Source organism: Lampetra fluviatilis, unplaced genomic scaffold (genome assembly GCF_964198595.1).
Source record: "Lampetra fluviatilis unplaced genomic scaffold, kcLamFluv1.1 SCAFFOLD_623, whole genome shotgun sequence".
NCBI lineage: Eukaryota > Metazoa > Chordata > Hyperoartia > Petromyzontiformes > Petromyzontidae > Lampetra > Lampetra fluviatilis.
The window spans coordinates 40,576-62,494 of record NW_027621760.1 but is presented as its reverse complement, the minus strand read 5'-3'; the positions used below and the strand labels follow the sequence as shown (position 1 = coordinate 62,494).

At 53.6% G+C, this 21,919-nt stretch overlaps 1 protein-coding gene and 1 long non-coding RNA gene across 2 annotated transcripts in view; both read right to left on the bottom strand.

The window, feature by feature from the left end:
- Positions 1 to 1,456: 1,456 nt before the first annotated feature.
- On the bottom strand, positions 1,457 to 11,256 carry LOC144955666 (uncharacterized). The gene is made up of 3 exons (XR_013641760.1): positions 11,016 to 11,256; positions 2,405 to 2,512; positions 1,457 to 1,642 (listed from the first exon to the last, which is right to left on the bottom strand). It is a non-coding gene; the product is annotated as an uncharacterized LOC144955666 (long non-coding RNA).
- Positions 11,257 to 15,696: 4,440 nt separating this feature from the next.
- The window catches only part of LOC144955665 (uncharacterized), a 34,714-nt gene continuing 28,491 nt past the window's right edge, over positions 15,697 to 21,919 (bottom strand). The window contains exons 5-6 of the mRNA XM_078885828.1: positions 18,580 to 18,659; positions 15,697 to 15,922 (exon numbers count right to left, since the gene is read on the bottom strand). Coding sequence (XP_078741954.1) covers positions 15,845 to 15,922; positions 18,580 to 18,659 — 158 coding nt within the window. The 3' untranslated portion in view covers positions 15,697 to 15,844. The remainder of the gene's footprint in view (positions 15,923 to 18,579; positions 18,660 to 21,919) is intronic.

Below are 21,919 nucleotides of genomic sequence, written 5' to 3'. Positions count from 1 at the left end.
TAGCTGTAGCTGTGTGTGTGTAGCTGTGTGTAGCTGTAGCTGTGTGTAGCTGTAGCTGTGTGTAGCTGTGTGTAGCTGTAGCTGTGTGTAGCTGTGTGTAGCTGTAGCTGTGTGTAGCTGTAGCTGTGTGTAGCTGTGTGTAGCTGTAGCTGTGTGTAGCTGTAGCTGTGTGTAGCTGTAGCTGTGTGTAGCTGTGTGTAGCTGTAGCTGTGTGTAGCTGTAGCTGTGTGTAGCTGTAGCTGTGTGTAGCTGTGTAGCTGTGTGTAGCTGTAGCTGTGTGTAGCTGTAGCTGTGTGTAGCTGTGTGTAGCTGTAGCTGTGTGTAGCTGTGTGTAGCTGTAGCTGTGTGTAGCTGTGTGTAGCTGTAGCTGTGTGTAGCTGTAGCTGTGTGTAGCTGTGTGTAGCTGTGTGTAGCTGTAGCTGTGTGTAGCTGTAGCTGTGTGTAGCTGTAGCTGTGTGTAGCTGTGTGTAGCTGTAGCTGTGTGTAGCTGTGTGTAGCTGTAGCTGTGTGTAGCTGTGTGTAGCTGTAGCTGTGTGTAGCTGTAGCTGTGTGTATCTGTGTGTAGCTGTGTGTAGCTGTGTGTAGCTGTGTGTAGCTGTAGCTGTGTGTAGCTGTGTGTAGCTGTAGCTGTGTGTAGCTGTGTGTAGCTGTAGCTGTGTGTAGCTGTGTGTAGCTGTAGCTGTGTGTAGCTGTAGCTGTGTGTAGCTGTGTGTAGCTGTAGCAGTGTGTAGCTGTAGCTGTGTGTAGCTGTGTGTAGCTGTGTGTAGCTGTGTGTAGCTGTAGCTGTGTGTAGCTGTGTGTAGCTGTGTGTAGCTGTAGCTGTGTGTAGCTGTGTGTAGCTGTAGCTGTAGCTGTGTGTAGCTGTGTGTATCTGTAGCTGTGTGTAGCTGTAGCTGTGTGTAGCTGTAGCTGTGTGTATCTGTGTGTAGCTGTAGCTGTGTGTAGCTGTAGCTGTGTGTAGCTGTAGCTGTGTGTAGCTGTGTGTAGCTGTAGCTGTGTGTAGCTGTAGCTGTGTGTAGCTGTGTGTAGCTGTAGCTGTGTGTAGCTGTGTGTAGCTGTAGCTGTGTGTAGCTGTAGCTGTGTGTAGCTGTGTGTAGCTGTGTGTAGCTGTAGCTGTGTGTAGCTGTAGCTGTGTGTAGCTGTAGCTGTGTGTAGCTGTGTGTAGCTGTAGCTGTGTGTAGCTGTGTGTAGCTGTGTGTAGCTGTGTGTATCTGTAGCTGTGTGTAGCTGTGTGTATCTGTAGCTGTGTGTAGCTGTGTGTAGCTGTAGCTGTGTGTAGCTGTGTGTAGCTGTGTGTAGCTGTGTGTAGCTGTAGCTGTGTGTAGCTGTAGCTGTGTGTAGCTGTAGCTGTGTGTAGCTGTGTGTAGCTGTAGCTGTGTGTAGCTGTAGCTGTGTGTAGCTGTAGCTGTGTGTAGCTGTGTGTAGCTGTAGCTGTGTGTAGCTGTCTCTCACAGGGGCATTCCCAGCGAGGGGGGCAGCAGGGGTCCGTGTCGACCCTGTGGGGGGCCCCCAGCAGTGCACAGGGGGGCCCCCCAGTGGGGGGCAGCGGGGGGGGGCAGTGCTCGCTGAGGTTGAAGAGCAGCGGATGCCGGTGGACGCAGACGCTGAGTACGCAGGCAGAGACACGCTCCCACGTGGCCTCCTGTAGACTCAGAGACACACACAGAGACACACACAGAGACACACAGACACATAGAGACACACAGAGACACACACAGAGACACACATAGAGACACGCTCCCACGTGGCCTCCTGTAGACTCAGAGACACCCACACAGAGACACACACACAGACTCATAGATAATCATAGAGACACACACAGAGACTCATAAAGACACAGAGACACGCCTCCACGTGGAATCCTGGAGACTCACAGAGACACAGAGACACATAGACACTCATAGAGACCCATAGAGACACACAGAGACTCATAGAGACACACACAGAGAGACTCATAGACACCCATAGATACCCATAGACAATCATAGACACTCATAGACACACACAGAGAGACTCATAGAGACCCACAGACTCACCACACAGAGACCCACAGACTCATCACACAGAGACGCACAGACTCACCACACAGAGACCCACAGACTCACCACACAGAGACCCACAGACTCATCACACAGAGACCCACAGACTCATCACACAGAAACCCACAGACTCACCACGCAGAGACCCACAGACTCACCACACAGAGACCCACAGACTCACCACACAGAGACCCACAGACTCATCACACAGAGACCCACAGACTCACCACGCAGAGACCTACAGACTCATCACACAGAGACACACAGGCTCATCACACAGAGACCCACAGACTCACCACGCAGAGACCCACAGACTCACCACATAGAGACCCACAGACTCACCACACAGAGACCCACAGACTCACCTCGCACTCTGTAGCCACCGTGTGGGTGAGGATGGGTGGAGGGAGGGTGGAAATTAACGAATCATCGGTCGTGGAGACCCAAGGCTTCTTCCCAAGAGGAGTTGACACCTACACACAACGCACTATGAGACCCGGTCTACACCCTGAGTCTCTACTACACCCTGAGTCTCTACTACACCCTGAGTCTCTACTACACCCTGAGTCTCTACTACACCCTGAGTCTCTACTAGACCCTGAGTCTCTACTACACCCTGAGTCTCTACTAGACCCTGAGTCTCTACTACACCCTGAGTCTCTACTACACCCTGAGTCTCTACTACACCCCGAGTCTCTACTAGACCCTGAGTCTCTACTACACCCTGAGTCTCTACTACACCCTGAGTCTCTACTACACCCTGAGTCTCTACTACACCCTGAGTCTCTACTAGACCCCGAGTCTCTACTACACCCCGAGTCTCTACTACACCCTGAGTCTCTACTACACCCTGAGTCTCTACTAGACCCTGAGTCTCTACTACACCCCGAGTCTCTACTAGACCCCGAGTCTCTACTACACCCTGAGTCTCTACTACACCCTGAGTCTCTACTACACCCTGAGTCTCTACTACACCCTGAGTCTCTACTACACCCTGAATCTCTACTACACCCTGAGTCTCTACTACACCCTGAGTCTCTACTACACCCTGAGTCTCTACTACACCCTGAGTCTCTACTACACCCCGAGTCTCTACTACACCCCGAGTCTCTACTAGACCCTGAGTCTCTACTACACCCAGAGTCTCTACTACACCCTGAGTCTCTACTACACCCTGAGTCTCTACTACACCCTGAGTCTCTACTACACCCTGAGTCTCTACTAGACCCTGAGTCTCTACTAGACCCCGAGTCTCTACTACACCCTGAGTCTCTACTACACCCTGAGTCTCTACAAGACCCTGAGTCTCTACTACACCCTGAGTCTCTTCTAGACCCTGAGTCTCTACTACACCCTGAGTTTCTACTACACCCTGAGTCTCTACTACACCCTGAGTCTCTACTACACCCTGAGTCTCTACTACACCCTGAGTCTCTACTACACCCCGAGTCTCTACTACACCCTGAGTCTCTACTACACCCTGAGTCTCTACTAGACCCCGAGTCTCTACTACACCCTGAGTCTCTACTACACCCTGAGTCTCTACTAGACCCTGAGTCTCTACTAGACCCTGAGTCTCTACTAGACCCTGAGTCTCTTCTACACCCTGAGTCTCTACTACACCCTGAGTCTCTACTACACCCTGAGTCTCTACTAGACCCTGAGTCTCTACTACACCCTGAGTCTCTACTAGACCCTGAGTCTCTACTAGACCCTGAGTCTCTACTACACCCTGAGTCTCTACTAGACCCTGAGTCTCTACACCCTGAGTCTCTACACCCTGAGTCTCTACTAGACCCTGAGTCTCTACTAGACCCTGAGTCTCTACTACACCCTGAGTCTCTACTACACCCTGAGTCTCTACTAGACCCCGAGTCTCTACTACACCCTGAGTCTCTACTACACCCTGAGTCTCTACTAGACCCTGAGTCTCTACTAGACCCTGAGTCTCTACTACACCCTGAGTCTCTACTACACCCTGAGTCTCTACTAGACCCTGAGTCTCTACTACACCCTGAGTCTCTACTACACACTGAGTCTCTACTAGACCCTGAGTCTCTACACCCTGAGTCTCTACACCCTGAGTCTCTACTACACCCTGAGTCTCTACTAGACCCTGAGTCTCTACTAGACCCTGAGTCTCTACTACACCCTGAGTCTCTACTAGACCCCGAGTCTCTACTACACCCCGAGTCTCTACTACACCCTGAGTCTCTACTACACCCTGAGTCTCTACTAGACCCCGAGTCTCTACTACACCCTGAGTCTCTACTAGACCCCGAGTCTCTACCACACCCTGAGTCTCTACTACACCCTGAGTCTCTACTAGACCCCGAGTCTCTACTACACCCTGAGTCTCTACTAGACCCTGAGTCTCTACTACACCCTGAGTCTCTACTAGACCCCGAGTCTCTACTACACCCTGAGTCTCTACTACACCCTGAGTCTCTACTAGACCCTGAGTCTCTACTACACCTTGAGTCTCTACACCCTGAGTCTCTACTAGACCCTGAGTCTCTACTACACCCTGAGTCTCTACTACACCCCGAGTCTCTACTACACCCTGAGTCTCTACTACACCCTGAGTCTCTACTACACCCTGAGTCTCTACTACACCTTGAGTCTCTATACCCTGAGTCTCTACTACACCCTGAGTCTCTACTACACCCTGAGTCTCTACTACACCCTGAGTCTCTATACCCTGAGTCTCTACTACACCCTGAGTCTCTACTAGACCCTGAGTCTCTACTACACCCTGAGTCTCTACTAGACCCTGAGTCTCTACTACACCCTGAGTCTCTACTACACCCTGAGTCTCTACTACACCCCGAGTCTCTACTAGACCCTGAGTCTCTACTACACCCTGAGTCTCTACTACACCCTGAGTCTCTACTACACCCTGAGTCTCTACTACACCCTGAGTCTCTACTAGACCCCGAGTCTCTACTACACCCCGAGTCTCTACTACACCCTGAGTCTCTACTACACCCTGAGTCTCTACTAGACCCTGAGTCTCTACTACACCCCGAGTCTCTACTAGACCCCGAGTCTCTACTACACCCTGAGTCTCTACTACACCCTGAGTCTCTACTACACCCTGAGTCTCTACTACACCCTGAGTCTCTACTACACCCTGAGTCTCTACTACACCCTGAGTCTCTACTACACCCTGAGTCTCTACTACACCCTGAGTCTCTACTACACCCTGAGTCTCTACTACACCCCGAGTCTCTACTACACCCCGAGTCTCTACTAGACCCTGAGTCTCTACTACACCCAGAGTCTCTACTACACCCTGAGTCTCTACTACACCCTGAGTCTCTACTACACCCTGAGTCTCTACTACACCCTGAGTCTCTACTAGACCCTGAGTCTCTACTAGACCCCGAGTCTCTACTACACCCTGAGTCTCTACTACACCCTGAGTCTCTACAAGACCCTGAGTCTCTACTACACCCTGAGTCTCTTCTAGACCCTGAGTCTCTACTACACCCTGAGTTTCTACTACACCCTGAGTCTCTACTACACCCTGAGTCTCTACTACACCCTGAGTCTCTACTACACCCTGAGTCTCTACTACACCCCGAGTCTCTACTACACCCTGAGTCTCTACTACACCCTGAGTCTCTACTAGACCCCGAGTCTCTACTACACCCTGAGTCTCTACTACACCCTGAGTCTCTACTACACCCTGAGTCTCTACTAGACCCTGAGTCTCTACTAGACCCTGAGTCTCTACTAGACCCTGAGTCTCTTCTACACCCTGAGTCTCTACTACACCCTGAGTCTCTACTACACCCTGAGTCTCTACTAGACCCTGAGTCTCTACTACACCCTGAGTCTCTACTAGACCCTGAGTCTCTACTAGACCCTGAGTCTCTACTACACCCTGAGTCTCTACTAGACCCTGAGTCTCTACACCCTGAGTCTCTACACCCTGAGTCTCTACTAGACCCTGAGTCTCTACTAGACCCTGAGTCTCTACTACACCCTGAGTCTCTACTACACCCCGAGTCTCTACTACACCCTGAGTCTCTACTACACCCTGAGTCTCTACTAGACCCTGAGTCTCTACTAGACCCTGAGTCTCTACTACACCCTGAGTCTCTACTACACCCTGAGTCTCTACTAGACCCTGAGTCTCTACTACACCCTGAGTCTCTACTACACACTGAGTCTCTACTAGACCCTGAGTCTCTACACCCTGAGTCTCTACACCCTGAGTCTCTACTACACCCTGAGTCTCTACTAGACCCTGAGTCTCTACTAGACCCTGAGTCTCTACTACACCCTGAGTCTCTACTAGACCCCGAGTCTCTACTACACCCCGAGTCTCTACTACACCCTGAGTCTCTACTACACCCTGAGTCTCTACTAGACCCCGAGTCTCTACTACACCCTGAGTCTCTACTAGACCCCGAGTCTCTACCACACCCTGAGTCTCTACTACACCCTGAGTCTCATCTAGACCCCGAGTCTCTACTACACCCTGAGTCTCTACTAGACCCTGAGTCTCTACTACACCCTGAGTCTCTACTAGACCCCGAGTCTCTACTACACCCTGAGTCTCTACTACACCCTGAGTCTCTACTAGACCCTGAGTCTCTACTACACCTTGAGTCTCTACACCCTGAGTCTCTACTAGACCCTGAGTCTCTACTACACCCTGAGTCTCTACTACACCCCGAGTCTCTACTACACCCTGAGTCTCTACTACACCCTGAGTCTCTACTACACCCTGAGTCTCTACTACACCTTGAGTCTCTATACCCTGAGTCTCTACTACACCCTGAGTCTCTACTACACCCTGAGTCTCTACTACACCCTGAGTCTCTATACCCTGAGTCTCTACTACACCCTGAGTCTCTACTACACCTTGAGTCTCTATACCCTGAGTCTCTACTACACCCTGAGTCTCTACTACACCCTGAGTCTCTACTACACCCTGAGTCTCTACTACACCCTGAGTCTCTACTACACCCTGAGTCTCTACTACACCCCGAGTCTCTACTACACCCCGAGTCTCTACTACACCCTGAGTCTCTACTACACCCCGAGTCTCTACTACACCCCGAGTCTCTACTACACCCTGAGTCTCTACTACACCCCGAGTCTCTACTACACCCCGAGTCTCTACTACACCCTGAGTCTCTACTACACCCTGAGTCTCTACTACACCCTGAGTCTCTACTACACCCTGAGTCTCTACAAGACCCTGAGTCTCTACTACACCCTGAGTCTCTTCTAGACCCTGAGTCTCTACTACACCCTGAGTTTCTACTACACCCTGAGTCTCTACTACACCCTGAGTCTCTACTACACCCTGAGTCTCTACTACACCCTGAGTCTCTACTACACCCCGAGTCTCTACTACACCCTGAGTCTCTACTACACCCTGAGTCTCTACTAGACCCCGAGTCTCTACTACACCCTGAGTCTCTACTACACCCTGAGTCTCTACTACACCCTGAGTCTCTACTAGACCCTGAGTCTCTACTAGACCCTGAGTCTCTACTAGACCCTGAGTCTCTTCTACACCCTGAGTCTCTACTACACCCTGAGTCTCTACTACACCCTGAGTCTCTACTAGACCCTGAGTCTCTACTACACCCTGAGTCTCTACTAGACCCTGAGTCTCTACTAGACCCTGAGTCTCTACTACACCCTGAGTCTCTACTAGACCCTGAGTCTCTACACCCTGAGTCTCTACACCCTGAGTCTCTACTAGACCCTGAGTCTCTACTAGACCCTGAGTCTCTACTACACCCTGAGTCTCTACTACACCCTGAGTCTCTACTAGACCCCGAGTCTCTACTACACCCTGAGTCTCTACTACACCCTGAGTCTCTACTAGACCCTGAGTCTCTACTAGACCCTGAGTCTCTACTACACCCTGAGTCTCTACTACACCCTGAGTCTCTACTAGACCCTGAGTCTCTACTACACCCTGAGTCTCTACTACACACTGAGTCTCTACTAGACCCTGAGTCTCTACACCCTGAGTCTCTACACCCTGAGTCTCTACTACACCCTGAGTCTCTACTAGACCCTGAGTCTCTACTAGACCCTGAGTCTCTACTACACCCTGAGTCTCTACTAGACCCCGAGTCTCTACTACACCCCGAGTCTCTACTACACCCTGAGTCTCTACTACACCCTGAGTCTCTACTAGACCCCGAGTCTCTACTACACCCTGAGTCTCTACTAGACCCCGAGTCTCTACCACACCCTGAGTCTCTACTACACCCTGAGTCTCTACTAGACCCCGAGTCTCTACTACACCCTGAGTCTCTACTAGACCCTGAGTCTCTACTACACCCTGAGTCTCTACTAGACCCCGAGTCTCTACTACACCCTGAGTCTCTACTACACCCTGAGTCTCTACTAGACCCTGAGTCTCTACTACACCTTGAGTCTCTACACCCTGAGTCTCTACTAGACCCTGAGTCTCTACTACACCCTGAGTCTCTACTACACCCCGAGTCTCTACTACACCCTGAGTCTCTACTACACCCTGAGTCTCTACTACACCCTGAGTCTCTACTACACCTTGAGTCTCTATACCCTGAGTCTCTACTACACCCTGAGTCTCTACTACACCCTGAGTCTCTACTACACCCTGAGTCTCTATACCCTGAGTCTCTACTACACCCTGAGTCTCTACTACACCTTGAGTCTCTATACCCTGAGTCTCTACTACACCCTGAGTCTCTACTACACCCTGAGTCTCTACTACACCCTGAGTCTCTACTACACCCTGAGTCTCTACTACACCCTGAGTCTCTACTACACCCCGAGTCTCTACTACACCCCGAGTCTCTACTACACCCTGAGTCTCTACTACACCCCGAGTCTCTACTACACCCCGAGTCTCTACTACACCCTGAGTCTCTACTACACCCCGAGTCTCTACTACACCCCGAGTCTCTACTACACCCTGAGTCTCTACTACACCCTGAGTCTCTACTACACCCTGAGTCTCTACTACACCCTGAGTCTCTACTACACCCTGAGTCTCTACTACACCCCGAGTCTCTACTACACCCTGAGTCTCTACTACACCCTGAGTCTCTACTACACCCCGAGTCTCTACTACACCCCGAGTCTCTACTACACCCTGAGTCTCTACTACACCCCGAGTCTCTACTACACCCCGAGTCTCTACTACACCCTGAGTCTCTACTACACCCCGAGTCTCTACTACACCCCGAGTCTCTACTACACCCTGAGTCTCTACTACACCCTGAGTCTCTACTACACCCTGAGTCTCTACTACACCCTGAGTCTCTACTACACCCTGAGTCTCTACTACACCCTGAGTCTCTACTACACCCCGAGTCTCTACTACACCCCGAGTCTCTACTACACCCTGAGTCTCTACTACACCCTGAGTCTCTACTACACCCTGAGTCTCTACTACACCCCGAGTCTCTACTACACCCTGAGTCTCTACTACACCCTGAGTCTCTACTACACCCCGAGTCTCTACTACACCCCGAGTCTCTACTACACCCTGAGTCTCTACTACACCCCGAGTCTCTACTACACCCCGAGTCTCTACTACACCCTGAGTCTCTACTACACCCTGAGTCTCTACTACACCCTGAGTCTCTACTACACCCTGAGTCTCTACTACACCCCGAGTCTCTACTACACCCTGAGTCTCTACTACACCCTGAGTCTCTACTACACCCTGTGTCTCTACTACACCCCGAGTCTCTACTACACCCTGAGTCTCTACTACACCCTGAGTCTCTACTACACCCCGAGTCTCTACTACACCCTGAGTCTCTACTACACCCCGAGTCTCTACTACACCCTGAGTCTCTACTAGACCCTGAGTCTCTACTACACCCCGAGTCTCTACTACACCCTGAGTCTCTACTACACCCCGAGTCTCTACTACACCCTGAGTCTCTACTACACCCTGAGTCTCTACTACACCCTGAGTCTCTACTAGACCCTGAGTCTGTACTACACCCCGAGTCTCTACTACACCCTGAGTCTCTACTACACCCTGAGTCTCTACTACACCCCGAGTCTCTACTACACCCTGAGTCTCTACTAGACCCTGAGTCTCTACTACACCTTGAGTCTCTACTACACCCTGAGTCTCTACTAGACCCTGAGTCTCTACTACACCCTGAGTCTCTACTAGACCCCGAGTCTCTACTAGACCCCGAGTCTCTACTACACCCTGAGTCTCTACTACACCCTGAGTCTCTACTACACCCTGAGTCTCTACTAGACCCTGAGTCTCTACTACACCCTGAGTCTCTACTACACCCTGAGTCTCTACTACACCCTGAGTCTCTACTAGACCCTGAGTCTCTACTAGACCCTGAGTCTCTACTAGACCCTGAGTCTCTACTAGACCCTGAGTCTCTACTACACCCTGAGTCTCTACTAGACCCTGAGTCTCTACACCCTGAGTCTCTACACCCTGAGTCTCTACTAGACCCTGAGTCTCTACTAGACCCTGAGTCTCTACTACACCCTGAGTCTCTACACCCTGAGTCTCTACACCCTGAGTCTCTACTACACCCTGAGTCTCTACTACACCCTGAGTCTCTACTAGACCCTGAGTCTCTACTAGACCCTGAGTCTCTACTACACCCCGAGTCTCTACTACACCCTGAGTCTCTACTACACCCTGAGTCTCTACTAGACCCTGAGTCTCTACTACACCCTGAGTCTCTACTAAACCCTGAGTCTCTACTAGACCCTGAGTCTCTACTACACCCTGAGTCTCTACTAGACCCTGAGTCTCTACACCCTGAGTCTCTACACCCTGAGTCTCTACTAGACCCTGAGTCTCTACTACACCCTGAGTCTCTACACCCTGAGTCTCTACACCCTGAGTCTCTACTACACCCTGAGTCTCTACTACACCCTGAGTCTCTACTAGACCCTGAGTCTCTACTAGACCCTGAGTCTCTACTACACCCGGAGTCTCTACTACACCCGGAGTCTCACCTTAGCTGGCGCTGGACTCAAACTCGCTGTCACCACGCCCCAGAGAGGAGACCTGGTCTCAAAAATTTCCGTCGAAGGTGACCTAAAGGTGGTCCTGTTCAGCGTCCACGGCCCTCCGGTCATCGCGTGGGGATCGTGGTGATGCACGGCGGCTGTCGTTGTTGTTGTTGCTACTGGTGCTGTTCCTGATGATTCTGCTATGACTGTTACTCTTGCTGTTGCTGATATCACTGTTGCTGCTGTTGTCGCTGCTGTTGCTGGTATTGCTGTTACTGATACTGCTGCTGTTGCTGCTGATGCTGTTGCTGCTGATGCTGTTGCTGGTACTGCTGCTGCTGCTGATGATGATGCTGTTGCTGGTATTGATGCTGCTGTTGCTGCTGCTGATGCTGTTGCTGCTGATGCTGTTACTGCTGATGATGCTGCTGCTGTTGCTGGTACTGCTGCTGCTGTTGTTGTTGCTGGCACTGTTGCTGCTGATGCTGTTACTGCTGATGATGATGCTGCTGTTGCTGGTATTGTTGCTGCTGTTGTCGCTGCTGCGGCTGCTGTTCCTACTGTTGCTGGTACTGCTGTCGAAGGTGTGGCTGTCGGTATCAATGCTGCTGCTGCTGCTGATGATACTACTGCTGCTGCTGTGCCTGCTGCTGTGCCTGCTGCTGTCCCTGCTGCTGTGCCTGCTGCTGTGCCTGCTGCTGTGCCTGCTGCTGTTGTCTCTGCTGCTGTGCCTGCTGCTGTCCCTGCTGCTGCTGCTGCTGCTGTGCCTGCTGCTGCTGCTGCTGTGCCTGCTGCTGTCTCTGCTGCTGCTGCTGTCCCTGCTGCTGTCCCTGCTGCTGTGCCTGCTGCTGTGCCTGCTGCTGTGCCTGCTGCTGTGCCTGCTGCTGTGCCTGCTGCTGCTGTGCCTGCTGCTGCTGTGCCTGCTGCTGCTGCTGCTGTGCCTGCTGCTGTCTCTGCTGCTGCTGCTGTCTCTGCTGCTGTGCCTGCTGCTGTGCCTGCTGCTGTCTCTGCTGCTGCTGCTGTCTCTGCTGCTGTGCCTGCTGCTGTCTCTGCTGCTGCTGCTGTGCCTGCTGCTGTCTCTGCTGCTGCTGCTGTGCCTGCTGCTGTCTCTGCTGCTGTCTCTGCTGCTGTGCCTGCTGTGCCTGCTGCTGTGCCTGCTGCTGTCTCTGCTGCTGTGCCTGCTGCTGCTGTCTCTGCTGCTGTGCCTGCTGCTGCTGTGCCTGCTGCTGTGCCTGCTGCTGTCTCTGCTGCTGTGCCTGCTGCTGTCTCTGCTGCTGTGCCTGCTGCTGTGCCTGCTGTTGTGCCTGCTGCTGTGCCTGCTGCTGTGCCTGCTGCTGTGCCTGCTGCTGTGCCTGCTGCTGTCTCTGCTGCTTCTGCTGTCTCTGCTGCTGCGCCTGCTGCTGCTGCTGCTGTGCCTGCTGCTGTCTCTGCTGTTGTGCCTGCTGCTGTCCCTGCTGCTGTGCCTGCTGCTGCTGTGCCTGCTGCTGTCTCTGCTGCTGCGCCTGCTGCTGCTGCTGCTGTGCCTGCTGCTGTCTCTGCTGTTGTGCCTGCTGCTGTCCCTGCTGCTGTGCCTGCTGCTGTCTCTGCTGCTGTGCCTGCTGTGTCTGCTGCTGTGCCTGCTGCTGCTGTGCCTGCTGCTGCTGTGCCTGCTGCTGTCTCTGCTGATGTCTCTGCTGCTGTGCCTGCTGCTGTGCCTGCTGCTGCTGTGCCTGCTGCTGTCCCTGCTGCTGTCCCTGCTGCTGTGCCTGCTGCTGTGCCTGCTGCTGCTGTGCCTGCTGCTGTCTCTGCTGATGTCTCTGCTGCTGTGCCTGCTGCTGCTGTGCCTGCTGCTGCTGTGCCTGCTGCTGTCTCTGCTGCTGTCTCTGCTGCTGCTGTGCCTGCTGCTGCTGTGCCTGCTGCTGCTGCTGTGCCTGCTGCTGCTGTCTCAAACCCTGTGGAGTCTTCGGCAGCGGTTGCCGCTAGCGACCTGACGGCCGCTGTGGCCGTGATCAGAGTCGCCTCCGCTGACGCCGCCGCCGCCGCTGATGCTGTTGCTGTGGCTGCTGTTGCTGCTGTTGCTGCTGTTGCTGCTGTTGTTGTTGTTGCTCCTGGTGCTGTTGCTGTTGCTGTAGCTGCTGTTGTTGCTGCTGCTGCTGCTGTTGCTGCTGCTGCTGCTGCTGTTGCTGCTGTTCGTGTAGCTGTTGTTGCTGCTGCTACTGGCGCTGTTATTGCTGTTGCTACTGGTGCTGTTGCTACTGGTGCTGTTGCTACTGGTGCTGTTGCTACTGGTGCTGTTGCTGCTGCTGTTGATGTTGCTACTGGTGCTGTTGCTACTGGACTTGTTGCTGCTGCTGCTGCTGATGTTGCTGTTGCTACGGCTGCTGATGTTGCTGCTGCTGCTGTTGATGCTGCTGTTGCTACTGGACTTGTTGCTGCTGCTGCTGCTGATGTTGCTGTTGCTACGGCTGCTGATGTTGCTGCTGCTGCTGTTGATGCTGCTGTTGCTACTGGACTTGTTGCTGCTGCTGTTGCTGATGTTGCTGTTGCTACGGCTGCTGATGTTGCTGCTGCTGCTGCTGTTGCTGCTGTTGCTACTGGACTTGTTGCTGCTGCTGTTGATGTTGCTACTGGTGCTGTTGCTACTGGTGCTGTTGCTACTGGTGCTGTTGCTGCTGTTGCTGTTGCTACTGGGCTTGTTGCTGCTGTTGCTGCTGCTGTTGCTGTTGCTGTTGCTACTGGTGCTGTTGCTACTGGGCTTGTTGCTGCTGTTGCTGCTGCTGTTGCTGTTGCTACTGGTGCTGTTGCTGCCTCTACAGCTGTTGCTGTGCCTGCTGTTGCTGCAACTGCTGTTGCTGTGCCCGCTTCTGCTACAGCTGCTGCGGCTGCATCAGCTGTCTCTGCTGCAGCTGCTGTTGCTACAGCTGCTGCTGCGGCTGCATCAGCTGTCTCTGCTGCCGTTGCTGTCGCTACAGCTGCTGTCGCTACAGCTGCTGTTGCTACTGCTGCTGTTGCTACTGCTGCTGTTGCTACTGCTGCTGCTGCTGCAGCTGCTGTAGGAGCTGTTGCTGCTGTTCCTGCTGCAGGCACTGCTGTTGCTGCTGCTACAGGGGCTGCTGTTGCTTCCGTTACAAGCGCTGTTGCTGTCGCTGCTGTTACAGCTGTTGCTGCAGCTGCCATTTTTGCTGTCCCAGCTGTTGTTGATGTAGTTAACGCTGGCGCTGCTGTTGCTACAGCCGTTGTTAATGTAGCTGCTACAGGTGTTGGCGCTGCTGTTGCTACAGCTGATGTTGATGTAGCTGCTACAGGTGTTGGCGCTGCTGTTGCTACAGCCGTTGTTAATGTAGCTGCTACAGGTGTTGGCGCTGCTGTTGCTACAGCCGTTGTTAATGTAGCTGCTACAGGTGTTGGCGCTGCTGTTGCTACAGCCGTTGTTAATGTAGCTGCTACAGGTGTTGGCGCTGCTGTTGCTACAGCCGTTGTTGATGTAGCTGCTACAGGTGTTGGCGCTGCTGTTGCTACAGCCGTTGTTAATGTAGCTGCTACAGGTGTTGGTGCTGCTGTTGCTACAGCTGATGTTGGTGTAGTTAATGATGGTGCTGCTGTTGCTACAGCTGATGTTGATGTAGTTAATGATGGTGCTGCTGTTGCTACAGCTGCTGTTGATGTAGCTAACGCTGGTACTGCTGTTGCTACAGCTGATGTTGATGTAGTTAATGATGGTGCTGCTGTTGCTACAGCTGATGTTGATGTAGTTAATGCTGGTACTGCTGTTGCTACAGCTGATGTTGATGTAGTTAATGATGGTGCTGCTGTTGCTACAGCTGATGTTGATGTAGTTAATGCTGGTACTGCTGTTGCTACAGCTGATGTTGATGTTGATGTAGCTAACGCTGGTACTGCTGTTGCTACAGCTGATGTTGATGTAGCTAACGCTGGTACTGCTGTTGCTACAGCTGATGTTGATGTTGATGTAGCTAACGCTGGTACTGCTGTTGCTACAGCTGATGTTGATGTAGCTAACGCTGGTACTGCTGTTGCTACAGCTGATGTTGATGTAGTTAATGATGGTGCTGCTGTTGCTACAGCTGATGTTGATGTAGTTAATGTTGGTACTGCTGTTGCTACAGCTGATGTTGATGTAGCTAACGCTGGTGCTGCTGTTGCTACAGCTGATGTTGATGTAGTTAATGTTGGTACTGCTGTTGCTACAGCTGATGTTGATGTAGTTAATGATGGTGCTGCTGTTGCTACAGCTGATGTTGATGTAGTTAATGATGGTACTGCTGTTGCTACAGCTGATGTTGATGTAGCTAACGCTGGTGCTGCTGTTGCTACAGCTGATGTTGATGTAGCTAACGCTGGTGCTGCTGTTGCTACAGCTGATGTTGATGTAGCTAACACTGGTACTGCTGTTGCTACAGCTACAGCTGATGTTGATGTAGTTAATGCTGGTACTGCTGTTGCTACAGCTGATGTTGATGTAGCTAACGCTGGTACTGCTGTTGCTACAGCTGATGTTGATGTAGTTAATGCTGGTACTGCTGTTGCTACAGCTACAGCTGCTGTTGCTACAGCTGTTGTGGATGTAGCTAACGCTGGTGCTGCTGTTGCTACAGCTACAGCTGCTGTCGCTACGGCTGTTGTCGATGTAGCTAACGTTTCTGTAGCTACAGCTGGTGGTGCTACAGCTGTTGTGGATGTAGCTACAGCTGTTGTTGCTGTAGCTACAGCTGGTGGTGCTACAGCTGTTGTTGCTGTAGCTACAGCTGGTGGTGCTACAGCTGTTGTTGATGTAGCTACAGCTGTTGTTGATGTAGCTAGAGCTGGTGGTGATGTAGCTACAGCTGCTGTAGCTACAGCTGGTGGTGCAGTCGCTGTTGCTGGTGGTGCTGTCGCTGCGGTCCCAGGCACAGCTGCGTGTAGGACGATGCCTGGCGAAGAAGAAGACGACGATGATGATGATGACGACGATGATGACGACGATGATTGTGGGGTCACAATCAAAGCAATTCACCTGTGAGGTCAGAATCGGTGTCTGCAGCAGCAGCAGCAGCGGGAATCCGATGAGCTACAGATCCCGTTGATTCACGGATGTTCGAGTGTTGGGGGCACAGACAGCTCAGAACGTTACAGTGCTGGATTATCCTCGTAGCAGAAGTTGCTACGAAAGTTGCTGCAAAAGTTGCTACAAAAGTTTCTGCAAAAGTTGCTACAAAAGTTGCTGCAAAAGTTGCTACAAAAGTTGCTACAAAAGTTGCTGCAAAAGTTGCTATAAAAGTTGCTACAAAAGTTGCTACAAAAGTTGCTGCAAAAGTTGCTGCAAAAGTTGCTACAAAAGTTCCTACAAAAGTTGCTACAAAAGTTGCTGCAAAAGTTGCTACAAAAGTAGCAGCAAAAGTAGCTACATAAATTGTTGCTGCAAAAGTTGCTACAAAAGTTGCTACAAAAGTTGGTGCAAAAGTTGCTACAAAAGTTGCTGCAAAAGTTGCTATAAAAGTAGCTATAAAAGTTGCTACAAAAGTTGCTACAAAAGTAGCTACAAAGTTGCTACAAAAGTAGCTACAAAAGTTGCTGCAAAATTTGCTACAAAAGTTGCTGCAAAAGTTGCTACAAAAGTTGCTACAAAAGTTGCTACAAAAGTTGCAACAAAAGTGGCTACAAAAATTGCTGCAAAAGTTGCTGCAAAAGTTGCTGCAAAAGTTGCTATAAAAGTTGCTACAAAAGTTGCTGCAAAAGTTGCTACAAAAATTGCTGCAAAAGTTGCTGCAAAAGTTGCTGCAAAAGTTGCTACAAAAGTAGCTACAAAAGTTGCTGCAAAAGTTGCTGCAAAAGTTGCTACAAAAGTTGCTACAAAAGTTGCTACAAAAGTAGCTACAAAAGTAGCAGCAAAAGTTGCTGCAAAAGTTGCTGCAAAAGTTGCAACAAAAGTAGCTACAAAAGTTGCTGCAAAAGTTGCTGAAAAAGTGGCAACAAAAGTTGCTACAAAAGTGGCTACAAAAGTTGTTGCAAAAGTAGCTACAAAAGTTGCTGAAAAAGTGGCAACAAAAGTTGCTAGAGAAGTAACCACATATGTAGCTACGGGCCCCGCACTTTCAAGGGCCCGTAACACTTTCAAGCGATCAATTCCGATTCAGTGATTCTGCACTTGCTCTACGACTATAGTACTATACTGCCTTCAACTTTTATGAACGACTGGGGTGAAATGTTGACTTAAAGCTTTCGTGACTGCAGGAATTCACATTGTTTGGGTCTTTCGGTAAAGTCACAAAGATTGGCACGGGCTAGAGAAGAGATGGAGTGACGTGGTACAGGAGGACGTGGAGCTGAGTGGACTTGCCGATGACTGGTACCAGCGGTGTCAAGATCGGCCTCAGTGGAGGAGGCTCGTGAAGGACGCTACTGGGCAGTTGGAGGCAGTCGCCCTCCAACAACAACGGAGGGCGGAGGAGCGACGCTCACAACAACGAGCGGAGCGCCGGGTGGCTAAAGCACAGCAAGTTGGCACAGTAGGGGGCACAGGTGGTGCATCAGCCAGTCATCTCGGTCATCTCGGTCAGTCGACCCGTGGCACCTGCTGGGTCTGCCCCGTGACCTCCTGCCAGCGGGCGTTCGACACTTCACGTGGCAGCCTCAAGGTGCACATGGCCTGGCACAAGCGTCGTGGTGACGTCACCGCCACTTAGTGGCGAATGGCGGTTGTTGTTGTTGTTGTGTATGTGTGTATGTGTGTAGGTGTGTGTGTGTCTGTGTGTGTGTGTCTGTGTGTGTATGTGTGTAGGTGTGTGTGTGTGTGTCTGTGTGCGTGTGTCTGTGTGTGTGTAGGTGTGTGTGTGTGTAGGTGTGTGTGTGTGTGTCTGTGTGTATGTGTATGTGTGTGTATGTGTGTGTATGTGTGTGTGTGTGTCTGTGTGTGTGTGTATGTGTGTGTATGTGTGTAGGTGTGTGTGTGTGTCTGTGTGCGTGTGTCTGTGTGTGTGTAGGTGTGTGTGTGTGTGTGTAGGTGTGTGTGTGTGTGTCTGTGTGCGTGTGTCTGTGTGTGTGTAGGTGTGTGTGTGTGTAGGTGTGTGTGTGTGTATGTGTATGTGTGTGTATGTGTGTGTATGTGTGTGTGTGTGTCTGTGTGTGTGTGTATGTGTGTGTATGTGTGTAGGTGTGTGTGTGTGTCTGTGTGCGTGTGTCTGTGTGTGTGTAGGTGTGTGTGTGTAGGTGTGTGTGTGTGTGTATGTGTGTATGTATGTGTGTGTGTATGTGTGTATGTGTGTAGGTGTGTCTGTGTGTGTGTGTATGTGTCTGTGTGTGTGTGTATGTGTGTAGGTGTGTGTGTGTGTGTGTCTGTGTACGTGTGTCTGTGTGTGTGTGTCTGTAGGTGTGTATGTATGTGTCTGTGTGTATGTGTATGTGTCTGTGTGTGCGTGTGTGTGTGTATGTGTCAGTGTGTGCGTGTGTGTGTGTAGGTGTGTGTGTGTGCATGTGTGTGTGCATGTGTGTGTGTATGTGTGTATATATGTGTGTGTATGTGCATGTGTGTGTGTAGGTGTGTGTGTGTGCATGTGTGCGTGTAGGTGTGTGTGTGTGTGTAGACACGCACAGTCTTCTGGGAGGACGCAGCGCCGTGTGATGCCGTCGAAGAGCAGCTGCGGCGGGCAGTCGAGGAAGCAGCCGTCCACCCTGAGACACAGACACGCGGAGACAGAGACACGGAGACAGAGAGACACAGAGAGACACAGAGACACAGACACGCGGAGACAGAGACACGGAGACAGAGAGACACAGAGAGACACAGAGACACAGACACGCGGAGACAGAGACACGGAGACAGAGAGACACAGAGAGACACAGAGAGAGAGACACAGAGAGAGAGAGACACAGAGACAGAGACACAGACACAGCCAGACAGACACAGAGAGACACAGAGAGACACAGAGACACAGAGAGAGACACAGACAGACACAGAGACAGAGACAGAGAGACACAGAGACACAGAGAGACAGAGACAGAGAGACACAGAGAGACAGAGACCCAGTTGCCCACCCACCCACTCACCCACTCACCCACCAACCTCACTCACCCACTCACCCACCCACCCACTCACCCACCACTCACCACTCACCCACCCACCACTCACCCACCCACCCAACCCACCCACTCACTCACCAACTCACCCACCCACCCACTCACCCACCCACCCACTCACCCACTCACCCCACCCACCCACTCACCCACCCACCCACCCACCCACTCACCCACCCACCCACCCACTCACCCACTCACCCACCCACCCACTCACCCACCCACCCTCGTCACCCACTCACCCACCCACCCACTCACCCACCCACCCACTCACTCACCAACTCACCCACCCACCCACTCACCCACCCACTCACCCACCCACTCACCCACCCACTCAAGCACTCACCCACCCACCTACCCACTCACCCACACCACTCACACCACCCACTCACTCACCCACTCACCCACCCACTCACCCACCCACTCACCCACCCACTCACCCACCCACTCACCCACTCACCCACCCACCCACCCACTCACTCCACCCACCCACCACCCACTCACCCACCCACCACTCACCCACCCACCCACCTCACCCACCCACTCACTCACCACCCACTCACCCACTCACTCACCCACCCACTCACTCACCCACCCACTCACCCACCCAACCACTCACCCACCCACCCACCCACTCACTCACTCACTCACCCACCCACCCACCCACTCACCCACCCACCCACTCACTCACTCACCCACTCACCCACCCACCCACCCACCTCACTCACCACCACCCACCCACCCACTCACCCACTCACCCACTCACTCACCCACCCACCCACCCACTCACCCACTCACTCACTCACCCACCCACCCACTCACCCACCCACCCACCCACCCACTCACCCACTCACCAACTCACTCACTCACCCACTCACCACTCACCACACACTCACCCACCCACCCACCCACACCCACTCACTCACCCACCCCACCCACCCACCCACTCACCCACCCACTCACCCACCCACCCACCCACCCACCCACTCACCCACCCACCCACCCACCCACTCACCCACTCACCCACTCACTCACTCACCCACCACCCACCCACCTACTCACTCACTCACCCACCACCACCACTCACCCACCCACCCACCCACTCACCCACCCACTCACCCACCCACCACTCACCCACCCACCCACCCACCCACACCACCCACCCACCCACCCACCACCACCCACCCACTCACCCACTCCACTCACCCACCCACCCACACCCACCCACCCACCACCCACTCACCCACCCACCCACTCACCCACCACCCACCACCCACTCACCCACTCACTCACTCACCCACCCCCACCACTCACTCACTCACCCACCCACCCACCCTCACTCACTCACCCACCCACCCACCCACCCACTCACCCACCCACTCCACCCACCCACTCACCCACCCACCCACCCACTCACCCACCCACCCACCCACTCACCCACCCACCCACTCACCCACCCACCCACCCACCCACCCACTCACCCACCCACCTCACCCACTCACCCACTCACCCACCCACCCACCACCCACCCACTCACCACCACCCACCCACTCACCCACTCACCCACCCACCCACTCACCCACCCACCCACCCACTCACCCACCCACCCACCCACTCACCCACCACCCACCCACCCACTCACCCACCCACCCACCCACCCACTCACTCACTCACTCACCACCACCCACCCACCCACCCACTCACCCACTCACCCACCCACCCACCCACTCACTCACCCACCCACCCACCCACTCACCCACCCACCCACCCACCCACTCACTCACTCACTCACCCACCCACCCACTCACCCACCCACTCACTCACCCACCACCCACCCACCCACCCACCCACTCACCCACTCACCCACCCACCCACTCACCCACCCACCCACCCACCCACCCACTCACCCACCCACCCACTCACCCACCCACCCACTCACCCACTCACCCACCCACTCACCCACCCACCCACCCACCCACCCACCCACTCACCCACCCACCCACCCACTCACCCACCCACTCACCCAATCACCCACCCACCCACCCACTCACCCACCCACCCACCCACTCACCCACTCACCCACCCACTCACCCACCCACCCACCCACTCACCCACCCACTCACCCACCCACCCACCCACTCACTCACCCACCCACCCACTCACCCACCCACCCACCCACCCACCTACTCACCCACTCACCCACCCACTCACCCACTCACTCACCCACCCACTCACTCACCCACCTACCCACCCACTCACCCACCCACTCACCCACCCACTCACCCACCCACCCACTCACCCACCCACCCACTCACCCACCCACCCACCCACTCACCCACCTACCCACCCACTCACCCACCCACCCACTCACCCACTCACCCACCCACCCACTCACCCACCCACCCACTCACCCCACCTACCCACCCACTCACCCACCCACCCACTCACCCACTCACCCACCCACCCACTCACCCACCCACCCACCCACTCACCCACCTACCCACCCACTCACCCACCCACCCACTCACCCACTCACCCACCACCCACTCACCCACCCACCCACTCACCCACCTACCCACCCACTCACCCACCCACCCACTCACCCACTCACCCACCCACCCACTCACCCACCCACCCACCCACTCACCCACCCACCCACCCACTCACCCACTCACCCACCCACCCACCCACCCACTCACCCACCCACCCACCCACCCACCCACTCACCCACCCACCCACTCACCCACCCACCCACCCACCCACTCACCCACCCACCCACCCACTCACCACCCACCCACCCACCCACCCACTCACTCACCCACTCACCCACCCACCCACCCACTCACCCACCCACCCAC